General features: G+C 40.0%; 1 protein-coding gene across 2 annotated transcripts in view; it reads right to left on the bottom strand.

Moving 5' to 3' along the window:
* Positions 1–15,330, bottom strand: part of Vps45 (vacuolar protein sorting 45 homolog) — a 64,622-nt gene that overhangs the window by 15,561 nt on the left and 33,731 nt on the right. For both annotated transcript variants that reach the window (XM_034500994.2, XM_034500995.2), the window contains exon 14: positions 8,031–8,162. In XM_034500994.2, coding sequence (XP_034356885.1) covers positions 8,031–8,162 — 132 coding nt within the window. The remainder of the gene's footprint in view (positions 1–8,030; positions 8,163–15,330) is intronic.

Genomic DNA, 15,330 nt, shown 5'->3' on the forward strand with positions numbered 1-15,330 from the left:
ATTCAGGAGGCTGCTGCAGGAGGATTGCTTGAGCTCAGAATTTTAAGCAAAATGTTAAAACCCTGACTTGAAACAAAATAAAAAAAGGAGCAGTGGATTACCTAGTAATCCACTTAGTGAGACCTCAAGTGGCATATGCTCATCATGGGCATTCGCCCTTTCCACTGAAAGTTCATTTTTTAATTACTTTTAGTTATTTAAGGCTTTGTGTGAATAGCCTTTTGAGATATCAATAATAATAACTTGTTGTTAGTAATATATTTTATTATTTATTTATTGGCTGCAGGCTATATATCTATAAAAGCAAACTATAAAGATCTAATATTAGATTATTTATGAATTATACACATTAATTTTTCCCCTCTCAGTTTGAGAACTGTCATAGCAAGCTCCTCTTCCTAAAAGTTTCTTTGCTCAGGAGCCAGTAAACAATCCTGTTACCCTCTGTTGTTAAGTCATCTGCTCAGTGTGAGTACTTAGCATGCTGTCCATCAGACGGTCAGCTGCAGGCAGAAGGACCTGTAGACTTTTTAAGGGCTGTCTATTTCTTTTCTATTTCTTTTCTTAGTTCTTTGAGAATATCATACAAAGTGTTTTAGTCATATTTCCCCTCCTCCCCTTCCCATTCAACTCTTAGTGTCTCCATCATTTTCACAGCGAAGGGAATTTATGTTGCCCAAATATTCTCGGGTATGTGGTCTTTTATTGAGTGTTGCTGACTTATCATGGGCTACCCTCTTAAAAATTGACTCTTCTTCTCCCAGCAGCCAAATATGCCCGACATGCCCATCTGTGGAAGACTGGTATAAACGTTACAGAGTAGCCATCCACTTCCTGACTGGCTTCAAGGCCTGCTCCACAAGATGAAACCTATACTTGACATTATTTGGGGGCTCTTACTTCTTAATTTCACACAAAAGATCATTTGCTTAGTGACTTTGACAAATAATTTATTTTTAAAAATTAGTTTTTCTTTCCTGTCTTTAAAACAGTGAAATGAAAATTTAGTCAAAGGACTATTAGTCAAACATGAAAATATGCATTTTTATTTACATGTGGTAAGTCTATTTTACAAGGATGTATACATACACATATATATCTTGGTAATTCTACTCATTTTTAAGATGAGATGTAGATGTTTAATTTTACCCTTCTCGCCGAGCAGTGGTGGTGCACGCCTTTAATCCCAGCACTTGGGAGGCAGAGGCAGGCGGATTTCTGAGTTCGAGGCCAGCCTGGTCTACAGAGTGAGTTCCAGGACAGCCAGGGCTACATAGAGAAACCCTGTCTCGAAAAAACAAAAACAAACAAACAAACAAACAAACAGTTTTACCCTTCTCATATTTCAAGTTAAAGGGAAAATTCTACTTTCTTAGGCCAAGGAGCTACAAAGACTTGTATTTAAAGTGTTTGAAGGTCAATTAATTGTTTTGAACACTGATATTAGAGGTTAGTAAAAGCAAAAGATTAAATATACTTTAGAGAACCTGTTTGGATCAAGAGGATAAAGTACTATATGGCTGCCAGCAAGTACTCACAAACCTCGACTGTGAGCATTAGAGAACAAGACGGGGTCAGAGACATGAGATAATACTAATGAAAGAACTGCATCCTGGCCTCTGCCTTCCAATCTCAATCTCCCTGTCTCTGTTTCTCTTGTTAATTAACGTTTGGATGATGGTATACACCAGGATTAAATGAATATATGTACAATATTTAGTATTGTCCTTAGCACACAGTATATGCTCAGTAATTATTAAAAGTCATCACAGTTTTTTTTTTTTTTTATCAGCATCAAGGGGAAAAACCTGAACAAAATGTGACAGTACTAGTCACTTCTATGACAAAAACACTCATAAGCCACTGAATTAGGATCAACACTTCAAGTTGATCATTTTAAGATATAAGGCTACCTTTTGAAGCATGTAAAAATCTGAGAATGAAGTATAACGTCATAACCATTTCCCATGCTCCACAAGTCCTACCGATTAACTCACTGATATTTCCATGTCTGGATTTCAGGCAGATTATATAAAGGTTCTCTTGTTACAACAAGACATAGAGAAAGGCATGAGAAAATTACAAACATGCTTAAGCGCGTATCTAAATGTTTAAAAGGTAAGAGGAAACAGGGTGACCGAGGCTCATCTCTTTAATTCCAGCACTCAGGAGGCAGAAGCAGGGTTGCGGGGGAACCTCTGAGTTTGAGGTCAGCCAGGGATACATGGTGAGACTCTGTTTCAGTGAGTCAGTCAGTCAGTCAGTCAGTCAGTCAGTCAGTCAGTCAATAGAAGGAAACTGCAAAGGAATCAGACATTAGATGGAAAGACTATTGGATGGGTGCTGTGCCAGCATTCTAAAGATCAAGGCTAACATTAGTATGTATGTACTTATAAAATGTTTAATATTTATATATAAATACTATACAAGGGCGTGGGCAGGAAATAAGCTTCAGTGAGAAATGGAATTAGAGTGGAGACTTCCACAGGATGCAGGGGCCTCACTAAGAAATGAAACTGAACATTCTATGTACACAAATGATAACCAGGATGCTTGAATATCAGTTGATGCTATTTGTACATGCACTTCAGATTACAGAAGTACTTAAAATCACAATTCCTAACTGCATTCTAAAACTTATCTTTAGTCCCATAGCTAGATGTATACATATGTACATTTACACACACACACACACACACACACACACACACACACACACACACACATGTAACAATAGTAATCAATGAAAAAGAGGCCATTAATTTGAGAGCATGTAGGGGACATGGAGGGACTGGAGGCAGAAAAGAGAAGTGATATAATTACATTTTAATTTAACAAATTATAGGACATAAAAGAAACAAAGAACTTGAGAGCATGAGAAGAAAGGAGGGCATTAACAAAAGTAAGGCAAATTTGAAAAAGAAACAAATAGAACTTAAAGTATAGCAGATCCTATTCTAAATGACACAGTCTGCAGAGCTAGAGAGAGAATGCCTGAATTGGAAGATTGATCTGAAAAGTTCATAGAGAAGAAAGCACAGAGATAACAGATAGGGAGAGTAAGAGACACGAGGGCCCAACATATCTCACGGGAGGGAGTTCCAGAGAAAGAGGCCACAGGAGGGGAAGGGCAGCAACATTTGAATAAATGTGACAAGACTTTTCCCAGAGATTTTGCCAAAACATAAAATTGTATAAAACTAGTATACATAAGAATAAAATCATATTTACATTCAGAATATTAAAACTAGACCATCAAAGATAACAAAGATAGTCTTTAAAAAGAATCAGAAGCAGCTGGGTGGTGGTAGCACACCAGAGGCAGGGTATCTCTGAGTTCAAGGCCAGCCCGGGCTACAGAGTGAGTTTCAGGACAACCAGAGCTATACAGAGAAACACCCCCCACCTCTTCTTTTTAAAATTTTTTTATTGAATATTTTATTTATTTACAATACAGATGTCGTCTCCTTTCCCCATTTCCTCTCCTTAGAGCCCCCTATCCCATTCCCCTCCTCCTTCATGCTTTTATACCATTTTGATTACATGCATGTATTAAGGTCAGTTCTAGGTTGAGGGTCTAGCAATACAATAGATGCAAATCCCTGTCTCTCTCAAACAAACAAACATCAGAAAATTGCCTTTAAATGACAAACAATTATAGTGAGAAAAGACTTTTTCTGGTTTTGAGGCAAAGTCTCTCTCTATGATGTCCAAACTGGCCTGACACTGGCTTTGTAGACCAGGCTGGTCTCAGACTCACAGAAATCCACCTGCCTCTGCCTCAGGAGTGCTGGGATTAAAGGAGTGCACTACCACACTCAGCCTCAAAGAATATTTGTTAAAACAAGTGAAAATAGTAATAACTTCATTGACTTTTAAGTGCTAAACAGAAATTATCAGCCCCAAATTATTTTTTTATAAGAATTCCCCCTCTATCCTTTTCTCTTTCTAAAAAGATTCATTTTTATTTGTGTGTGTGTGTGTGTTTGTGTGTGTTCATGTCCTCAGAGGTCAAAAGAAGTAGTCAGATCCCCTGGAGCTGGAGTTCTAAGTAGTTATGAGTCACCTGATGTTGGCGCTAGGATCTGAACTTGGATCCTTTGGAAGAATAGCAAGTACTCTTAACGCCACACCATCTCTCCAGTCTCAGCACAGAATTCTGATCTTAGCCAGAGTAATACAGTTTTACACATGACAAGGTGACTAACAGCTGGAAGAAGGGTATTCTTTGGTAAAAAATAAAATTGTACCAAAGAGAATACCAAAATGAAAGAAAGAAACTGGATGGAGAAGAGAGACAAGTGGAGGTAAATCTGATTGGGAGGGAAAGTTGAACCAAACTGAGTGTCGACTCTATGGGGGAGCAGGGTGTGGCTCTATGGGAGTGGGTGTGGCTTTATGGGGGTGGGTATAGTTCTATGGAGGTGAGGCGTGGTTAGGTGGTGGAATGCTTGTAGCTCAGGACCTAAAAGCTTTAGTCTCTATATTTATTCATTTATCTTCTTTTTTATTTTGTTTTTGATACAAGGTCTCACTCTGTAGCTCTTTTGGTCTGAACTTGCAGACCAGGGTGGCCTTGAACTCACAGACATTTGCCTGCCTCTGCTTCCCAAGTGCTGTGGTTAAAGGAATAAAGCACCATATCTGGCTAACAAATATATTTTAAGATTAGGTAAAATCAATTTATGGCAACAGAAATCCCACAAGCAATGATGGCCTAGGGTGTGGTAGGCAGGCACACAAGGGCATTTCTGAGGACACTGTCACAGAGGTGATTCAGTGTGACATTTCACTGAGATGACTCTTCTATATGTAATGGCATGTATGTGGTACTACAGAAAGATGTCTTTGTCCCCACTCTTGGCACGGAGCTCCTAAAACCCTGGCATTTCCTGAGTGTCCTTTGTTTCAGTGAAGCTGCCCCTGTGGGCTTCAGGATTCAGAAAAGACCAAACCATGGTCAGAGCTTACAACTTTTAGCCTGTGGCCCAGCCTTTGGGGAAAGTTTCTGGAGTCTAAGTCACTAATGGCCAATGATTTCATCAGGCATATCCACATAATGGAACCCCGAGAACTTCATTACATGAGGACATTCAAACATCTCTCAGACTGCTGTGTGAAGCCTCCTCACTCTGTCCACTAAACCTTGCTCTCTCTGCACATTCTCTCTTGACTTCTTCCTGATTCATGTCCTTACTAACAAATTAGGAAACTCAAATGAAATGGTTTCCTGAGTTCTGCACATGGCTCTAACTTGTTTCCAAATCTAAAGAATGAGTTGCGGGACTCCCAGCTTGCAGCTGGTAAGTCAGAAGGCTGACGTCTGGAGTGGGGCAGTCTCAGGAGTCTACTGCTAATTCTAGGTAGACACCAGCAGAACTGAGAGAACTGTTTAGCATCCAGCCAGGTAGCGACCAGAGAAGCAGAAGCATGGGATTGAAGTGCTGCCAGGAATTTTGTGTCAGGAGGAAAAAAAACCTCTGTATATAACTTCTATAAAAGCTATAAATCTCTACCACACGGTTTAAACCAAAATGAAATTCTAATAGATTACTAAGATGCAAGTTTAAATATGAGCCCTAAAAGTAATAGTAAAAATGTTAGCATCTATAAATTTGGTTGGGAAAGAACTTTCTAAGCATAACATCAAAGGCAGAACTCACTGGCAGCTTAACTACATAAAAAATTGAAAATAATAGCAACAACAATGCAGGTTTTATACTAGAACATTGACTAATATAAAGCAAAACCATCTGGGGCTGGAGAGATGGCTCAGTGGTTAAGAGCATTTGTCCTTGCTGAGGTCCCAGGTTGGGTTCCCAAAACCCACATGACAGCTCACAACCATTCTTGACCAGTTTCAAGGACTCCATGCCTTCACTGATTCTTGGGGCAGCAGGCACACACATGCTAAGCATATGTGCAGACAAAACACTCATTCACAAATAATTAAGTAAATAAATATTTAAGAAAATCAAATAGTCTAAATCAGATTGTGAAATATAAGATTAATGGTTAATATTCTTAGTTATACATATAGAAATGTAAAAACAATTAAGAAAAATCAGAAGAATATCCTAATATAAAGTGGGCAAGGACATTCCCCAGCAATTCACACATACTATGAATATGTATGTGTCAGCACATTCTGGACACTGGCAAAGGGGCTAAGTGGCTTGTCCACGTTCACAAGAAGAGTTCAGGGAAAGCTAGGGTTAAAACCCAAGTGGTCCTGCTGTTCAAAAATCTGTCAACAGATAATGGTGATCTATTCAACACTAACAATATTTAAGTGGTTGGGCTGTGGAATTTTCCTTCTCTGTATACTTTCTGAACTAAAAAATAAAACCCTTTACAATAGGTGCACATTACTTCCATAATGAAGGCAAAATTATGTTTATAAATCAAAATAATATGTAATTTAAAAACATATAAATCCTGTTCATGACTCTGTTACCCAAACCCACATGTGTCAGCACAGACCCCTCAGACCAATCAGTAACCCCAAATCGACCCATCTCTCTAGTCTAGCAGTCTTCCTACCACTTGCTGCCACATTCATATTCCTAAAACAACATACATTTCCTGTAATTTTCCTGATCAAAAACTTCAATGTTTTCTACTTTCTTATATAAAAAAATAAAAACTCCTCAGCCCTGCCCCCAGGTTTTCCATGCTTCTGGTGTTAATTAAACTGTTTACTGTGCTACACACATTCTTGATAGTGGGCCCTGTGTGGAGTGAGCTCTAAATAGAGCAAGCTCTCCCTTCATGTACTCATGCTTCATGTCAGGCTCTACCTGTGTATTCTCTTCCTCGTGAGCACTGCCAGTTCCCTCAGTCACTTGAAGAATCCGTAGTTCTTCTCTCTCTCTCTCTCTCTGTCTCACACTTGAAGAATCCATAGTTCCTCTCTCTCTCTCTCTCTGTCTCACACTTGAAGGATCCATAGTTCCTCTCTCTCTCTCTCTCTCTCTGTCTCACACTTGAAGAATCCGTAGTTCTCTCTCTCTCTCTCTCTCTGTCTCACACTTGAAGAATCCGTAGTTCTTCTCTCTCTCTCTCTCTCTCTCTCTCTCTCTCTCTCTCTCTGTCTCACACTTGAAGACCATAGTTCCTCTCTCTCTCTGTCTCACACTTGAAGAATCCGTAGTTCTTCTCTTCTCTCTCTCTCTCTCTGTCTCACACTTGAAGAATCCATAGTTCCCCTCTCTCTCTCTCTGTCTCACACTTGAAGAATCTGTAGTTCTTCTCTCTTTCTCTGTCTCACACTTGAAGAATCCATCGTTCTTCTCTCTCTCTCTCTCTCTCTCTCTCTCTCTCTCTCTCTCTCTCTCTCTGTGTGTGTGTGTGTATCTCTGTCTCACACTTGAAGAATCCGTAGTTCTTTTTCTCTGTCTCACACTTGAAGAATCCATAGTTCTCTCTCTCTCTCTCTCTCTCTCTCTCTCTCTCTCTCTCTCTCTCTGTCTCACACTTGAAGAATCCATAGTTCTCTCTCTCTCTCTCTGTCTGTCTCACACTTGAAGAATCCATAGTTCTCTCTCTCTCTCTCTCTCTCTCTCTCTCTCTCTCTCTCTCTGTCTGTCTCACACTTGAAGAATCTGTAGTTCTTCTCTCTCTCTCACCTCATTTCCTTGCTTCTGTTCTGCATTCCCTCCTGATAACAGTACTTGAGACTGACTCTTTAGCTTGTCTTTGTGTCTTCTCCCTAAGTACATACTGACCATGGTTAATCAACAGAGACACCCAGTACAGTAGTGGGCTTTGTTTGGCTTTGTTCAAAGTGTCTATTTGGTTCTTATAGGTTCTCTGTCTCTGAGCATAGAACACACAACTTCTAGCAGTATAGCATGGACGTGCCTCACAAACTCAGTTCCTACCTCTCAGACGCTGCCTTCTCAGAGCAGGTCTGCAGGTGCCAGAGCATGTGCTTCACTGTGGTTTGCTCATTAGTCTTTCCAGGACACAGGGAATCTGACGTAGTTCCCAGTACAGGGAGGACTGTAGGACCAAAGCGGGTCTTTTACCTTTTTGTGTTGTGGATTGTTGTTCCTCCCAGAACGATCCTCACTCCAGGAGTGGTGCGGTTCAGGTTATAGACTGTCAGTGCCTCTTCATAGGTGGCTCCTCCAATAACAAACACGATGATATCCTGAGGCCTGTGATAATGAAGACAGATAGAATGTCACAGGCTAAGCCATGAAAGGGGTTTTTTTAATAACAAATAAAGGGTTGTTATCATTATACACACAGTTTCAATTTCTACGGTCCCCCCACCCCATTTTTGGTGAAGGAAGCAGAATCAAAGCAGAATAAAGGGTTTAAAAAAAGTTTTAATTATCTCAAATTGGCAGGAAACAGAAGGAAGTGCTGAATAGTGATTTGCTTTCTGCTTATGAGCGGATGTCTTATTTCTGTGCTGGGGATTTCAGAATAGCACAATGGTGTTTGCTGGAACCAAATGCAAAAATATTCTTCTATATTCAAGAGGCTGAGAATGCTGTATTGCAACATGCTGTCAATAAGGCAGTAATTTATGCTTGTATCACACATCTCCCTCATACACAGCCCTGTGTCAAGAGTTTTCTATAGTGTTATTTACTGTGGCCCTGCCTAGGGACTCCAAGCATTTGCAGAATACTGGTATACTGTATGTCCCTATGCTGTGAGACCAACATCACTAAGTATGATGATTACATGAAAAGAATAGAACATATAAGTTATTAGTGTAAACCTATGTCTGCATTCTTTCATAATAACCGATTTGACACTGGTCTCTGATGAATCACCTTGGCCACTGGTTTCATCATGGTGGCAGGCACTATGTTGTTTGCTGTGTGTTTCTGTCTTATCAAAATGGCTTCATAATAAAGGAAAAGACACCTCCTGTCAGCTCCTTCTGCAGGTGGAACAAGGTCATGTTTTCAGCTATTCAAGTGTGTCTTCCTTTTCTTTTTTTTGTGCCATCAGAAGAAGAGAAAATAAACCAGACAAACAATTTTGTCACAATACAGTTTTTAAAAACTACATCAAGCAGAAGCATCAATTTTGGAAATTGGGGCCCAAAACTAAAGTCAGAATATACATACTTACGTGTAATTATGGGAAAATGTAAGTGTACATTTCTTCTTTGTATTTCCATATGTCTTTCTAAATTACCTTGAAGCAATTAAACCAAGACAGTATTTGTTCTTATAGGACTTTATGGAGATAGAATCAGATATTATAGCTAACTGAGTAAGTTCAGATGGTCTCTGAACTATAGAAACTCTTCAGTGGAGCATATGCACATTTGAAAATAAAAAGAAGTAGTTATTTTGCAATTAGCTAGTTAGAGGGCCAATTATGACAGGTCTCTGGGAGTTAGGATAAAAATATTGTCTTTACAACACTAAATTTACTTAATTTTTTTTACAAATTTATTTATACTTCTTTTATGTGCATGGATATTTTGTCTGCATGGATGTCCATGCCCATGAGGCCAGAAAGAGAGTGGCAGATCCTCTGGAACTGGATTTACAGATGGTTGTGAGCTGCCATGTGGGTGCTGGGACTTGAACCCAGGTCCTCTGGAAGAGCAGTCAGTGCTTTTAACTATTGTTAAAAGCTCTAAATTTACCTTTTAAAATAAAATTCATTAAAAGTCCCACTACAGACCAGAGATATCCTGGCATGTGCAAGGCCTGGAGGTCCATTCTTAATACCATAAAACAAAAACCACCCAGACAAACAGTGTATCCTGCTACAGTGCTCTAAGAGTTACATATTACTACATACTCAAAAATATTTTACAAATTTTTATTTATAAGCCTTGGAGTTGTCTGTGGTGGTGCATACAGGTCATACCTGCACTTGGGAAGGCAGAGGAATCTGAAGACTTGAGATTAATCTAGTTATGTAGTGAGTTTCAGTCCAACCAGGCTCTATAGTGGGATGGTATAAAAAAAATAAATCAGAGCCACAAAGATTAGGTCACTGGGTAAGAGTGCCTATCACTAAGCCTGATGGCCTAAGTTTAATACCCAGAACTAAAATGGTAGGAGGAAGCACACTCCTGCAAGATATCATCTGAACCCCATACATGTGCTTACACATACATAAATAAATAAGTGTAATTTAAATGCCAACTAACCAGCCAACCAGTAACAGTTAAAGACACCCAAACTATTCTGAAGTAGATAAAGGCAAGTACCCAGCAGGACACAAAACCTGCTGAAGACATTTTTGCTGTGTCATCCCTGTCCCCTCTCCCCTCCCCACCCCACCCCAGCATTCCTGTAGAGGTGAAAACTGTTGCTCATCTCTGTGTCCACCAGTGTGGCACTCCTGTGAAACACAAACACAAAGCATTCCATACACACGGTTCTGCTCCTACCATTCTCTTGGATATATAGTACATTTAAATTTGTGTGTGTTTGGGGTGGGGCACAGGCATTCCTGTACACACCAAATGTGTGTGGATGTCAAAGACTAACTTGTGGGAATTGGTTCTCTCCTTTCACCATGTGGGATCTTGGGAATTCAACTCAGGTCATCAGGCCTGGCAGCAAATTCCTTTGATGTCTTGCCAGCCTCCATGTTATACATTTAAAAACTTGAGAGAGGGAGTTGGGAAGATGGCCCAGTGATTAAAAGTTGCTGTTTTTGTGGAGGACCAAGGTTCAGTTCCCAGGACCAACATGGTGGCTCATAATCCTCTGCAAGTCCAGTTTCAGAGGCTCCAATGTCCTATCCTCTCTGCCCTGTGGGCACCAGGCACACATGGGGTGTACTTATACACAGGCAAACATGCATACATATAAAAACATAAAATCGTTTTTAAAAAGTTTTAAATTGGGCATGATGATGTATGCCTTTAATGCCAGCACTGGGGAGGTAGAGACAAGCAGATCTCTGTGCACTCTAGGCCAATCTGGCCCACATAGCAAGTTCTAGGCTAATTAAGGCTCACAGTGAGCCCGTCATTTTTGTGAGAGGGCTCTCCTAGGTGTTTGGCATATGTCATCACACCAGCAATCCAGCAGAGTGCCTGCCCCCCATGTGTCAGGACCATGCATTTAAAAGCTGTTGGCCCCTTTAAATGTTTAGGTGACAAAGCAGAGTTTCATTGTGACTTATTATTATGATCTGGTCATTCCATCTTAAGCTAATCTTAGGTAGTTTGGCTCTGGACTCTACTAAGTAACTTCTGTTGTCAGAGTTGAACCACGTTAACTCCAAGTAACTGTCCTTTAGTCTCTGTCTTACTTGATCTGCTAGCAGCATTTGACAAGCTGATTATCTGCGTCTCCTGGATAAACTCTCTCCATCCAGTTTCTAGGACATTATGCTCTTGGCTTTTCCTCTACTCTATTAGTGGCCACTTCCTGAGCTCCCTAGGTAGCGCTATTTCATCGCCCTAACCTTTCACTAACGTGCCTAGAGTCTAGCCACTAGGCCACTGGTGATCTACACACCCTCTACAGCTCCTTCAAATGTGATGATTTAAACTGATGTAATTAAAATTTTAACTCCAGTAACATTAGCCATATGTAGGTAGTAGCTGCCCACTATGGCTTGAGGGTGTCCCCCAAGGGCTGACAGACACAAATGAAATGTAATCCCCATTGTGAGGTATTAGGAGGGAGTGATTAGGATTAGCTAAGGTAATCATGTGAGAGCCCTCAGGACTGTAGCTGATGCAAGAGGGCAGAGAAGAGAGGACAGACATATCATAGTCTCAGAAAATGGGTGGGTTTTTTTTTAACCATAAGATTTTATGTGCAGTGCTCTACTCTGAGGTCCATCAAGCAGTTTGGGTTTGAATAAACAAATACTGATGGATTGCACCGATTATTAAGGATAGGGCTTCCTGCCTTCCAGGGAATACAGCAACTGATGAGGGGAGTCAGATCCGAACATTTGTATTCTGAGCTCCTGATCTGGTAAATCAGAAAAGCTGCCAAGCAGGCAAAGAAAGCATGCTGACAACCAGTGCTGGTGTCTGTAGCTGCCCTCTGATGTAGGCTATGCAGAATGTAAGCTCGGCACCTAGCTGTGAGGCTGGAGAGATGGCTCATTAAGAATGCTTGCTGCACAATCATGAAGACCAGAGTGTGGATCTCAGCACCCACATAACAATCTGGGTGCCTCATACATGCATTGTAACCTCAGTTCTGAAACAGAGACAGGAGGAGCCCTAGGTTCAAGAAAGTTCCTGTCTCAAAAGAACAGGCAGACAATAATAGACAAGGAACCTAACATCCCTTTCTGGCCTCTGCATGTATGCACATGTGTACCTGGACACACACATGTATAATATACTCAAGACACATGGGCACACACAAACCTTTAAAACAAATAAAACAACCAAAAAGCCTAGATAAAAGGATAGGGTCTTAGAATTCAATTCACTTATATACCTAACAAAAGATGACTATGTCATATTTGATTATGACATAATTAAAACAAGTTTTTCTGAGCCCCCTCACACTGATTCAGTGTGGCTTAAAGGAAGAACACTTATGAAAATTTTTAAAAATAAATTTTTAAAGATTTTATTTTCTGGTATATGTATAAAATGTTTTGCCTGAAAGTGTATGTTCCATGTACCTGGAACATGGAACATGGCTTGGTGCCGGTGAGGTTGGAAAGGCTTCAGATCCCCTGGAACTTGAGTTATGGATGGTTATAAGCCACCGTGTGGGTCTCAAATAGAAAACTAAAACAAATTTAAAAGAATCTCATAACATTTTCCTTTTTATTCTTTTATCCAATGAATTTTTTAAAATGTTCCCAAGAGACCAGTGGTAAAATGTATAAAATATCGTTTTTTACATGATGGAATACACAAGTTCAATTCCATGTGCATCTTTTTGTGCACTGTAATTCACCATAGCAACCCAAAGTATTAATTAAGCAGTCAGCAAATGTCAGAGAACAGCAGCCATCCACACTGTCTCCTGCTACACAAGGACATCCTGAGAGCCCAATTTATGTCTTATTTTTGTTAGAAAAATAAAAAGTCAACTATAGTATTTGTAGAAATTATTTCTATATATGAGCGAGTCAGGAAAAACTCTCCAAATGTAGCACTTAACCTACTTTGCGGGTTACCACACTTCTGCCTAAAGTTTAAATTTTTGAATACTTAGAGATAGTAAAGTTCTTTTGACTTTTTTTGCTGCAGGGAAAAAGGCTTTTATAGGAACAAAAGCAGCCGACTGCAACAAGAGTCCATGAAATGAATGTGTGCGCATCAGAAATAAGCAGTGACTGCGGGAAAGACTAGTCAGATAGGAGGACAAAGCCCATCTGTAGAATGAAGACTGACATCCTTTACTCCTTACCTACAGACAGTGAGCACAAATGATAGCCAAGACTAAGAGACACAAGTGCTTGGCTTCGCACATCTGCATCACTGCCACAGTCCTGTGTGCCTCCTAATACTGCAGCAGTACACTTGCAGGGGCTGGGGAAGGCCAGTTGTGTAGGGCACCTGGATAACGCCAATATGTTCTATCACCAGACCTGAGCCATTATAAAGATCACTCAAATTAACATCTCAATGTGATGGACCAGGGTCAAGAAACTGGCCAGAGACAATAGTGGGGTTAAGCAGGAGCAGAGCCAGAATTCATACAGAGTGAATGACAACTTACAAAAAATTAAATTATCAACTAAATTTATTCTTTGCTTGTTTGTTTTTTGTTTTTTGAGACAAGGTTTCTCTGTGTAGCCTTGGCTGTCCTGGAACTCACTCTGTAGACCAGGCTGGCCTCGAACTCAGAAATCCGCCTGCCTCTGCCTCCCAAGTGCTGGGATTAAAGGTGTGCGGCACCACCGCCCGGCATAACTAAATTTATTCTTGTGTTTGAATTTTTCAGCAGTAAATTTTGGCATATTTATTGCTATCTACATAATTTAATGGCTATTGAATTCTTACTGTTTGTAAAGCACTGTTGGATAATGTAAAAAGCTTAAAGACTAATTAATTCTTACTTAAATATGACAATACCTAATACAATAATGAGAAGGCTAGGCATGAATATATTGAACCACTATCTCAACATATAGAGGCAGTAATTAAGCAGTTTCCTGTACCTTGTTTCATAAATCATGCTATCTACACATATGTATTATATATAATGTTTATATATATGTATAGTTAACCATATACTTAGATATACAGTTATGTTTATGCTTATGTATTTTTTACACAAAATGGAGAATGATACCATCTTGATTTTCTATGAATAATCTTAGAGAGTTTTGCATATACTCCAGGAAGAAGTATGCCATTATTTGTAAGTGAACCTGAATGGCTTATGTGGTGTGTATGCAGGTGCTTGGGAAGGCCAGTTATGTCAGGCACCTTGGAACTGGAGTTACAGGCAGTTGTGAGTCATCTGAAGTGGATGCTTGGAACCAAACCTGAGTCTCTGCAAAGGAATAAGTGTTCTTAGCCACTGACCCACCTCTTCAGCCCTGAGACCTTTTATAGACACACCTTTAGTACACACCTTTAACCTGAAACAGTGAGAGTAAAGTTAGTTTGTAGAAGGAAGCACCCATGTTTAAAAGTGATGTCTGGTTGACAGGCAGACAAAGTGGTGAATCAGAGAAAGATTTGACAGAATAGGGTGTGTCCAACTCTCACTAGAACAGAGAGGCAGCAAAAGAGGGAGCAGCGCAGAAGACTGGAATCGCTCTACCTTGTCTTTATGACTATGGTTTCTAGTTTTTCTTCTATTGTATTAGTTCCCATTCTTACTGCTGGCTCTTAGCCTGTGATCAGTGATGGATTCTAAGCAATCTTTTATTTTCTCCTTCAGTGGTCCTATCTTGTCTATATAATCTATGTCTTATCAACTCCTAAATTAATACAGAATTTTTTTTTTAAATAAGGTCCTATGGAATCTTAGCAAGCTTTCAACTTTCTGTCTTAGTCATTTTAGTGCTAGGATTACAGATGTGGGGCACCACACATAGCAATATGTTGCATTCCTATTTTATTATTAAATAGACACCTCTTAATTTCTCCTCAAAACCTGAGAGTTATCCTTGACTTCTGTTACTCTTGAATAGATTGATTTTCTTCCCCTCACCTTCTAGCCAAATCACGTTCACTCCTTACGTGGGCCATAAGCAACCTCCTTTGGGGGTCTCCTTGCTTCTTTGTTCTCCATTAGCAATGCAGTGTCTCACAGTTATCATTTAAGACACAGTTTGGATCTGGCTGTGACACAACCTTTAATCTCAACAGTAGGGAGGCAGAAGCTGGCAGAGATCCGCTGTGAGTTTGAGGCCAGCCTGGTCTGTATGGCAAATTACAGACCAGTCAGGGCT

The sequence above is a fragment of the Arvicanthis niloticus genome, chromosome 4, assembly GCF_011762505.2.
Source record: "Arvicanthis niloticus isolate mArvNil1 chromosome 4, mArvNil1.pat.X, whole genome shotgun sequence".
Taxonomy (NCBI): domain Eukaryota; kingdom Metazoa; phylum Chordata; class Mammalia; order Rodentia; family Muridae; genus Arvicanthis; species Arvicanthis niloticus.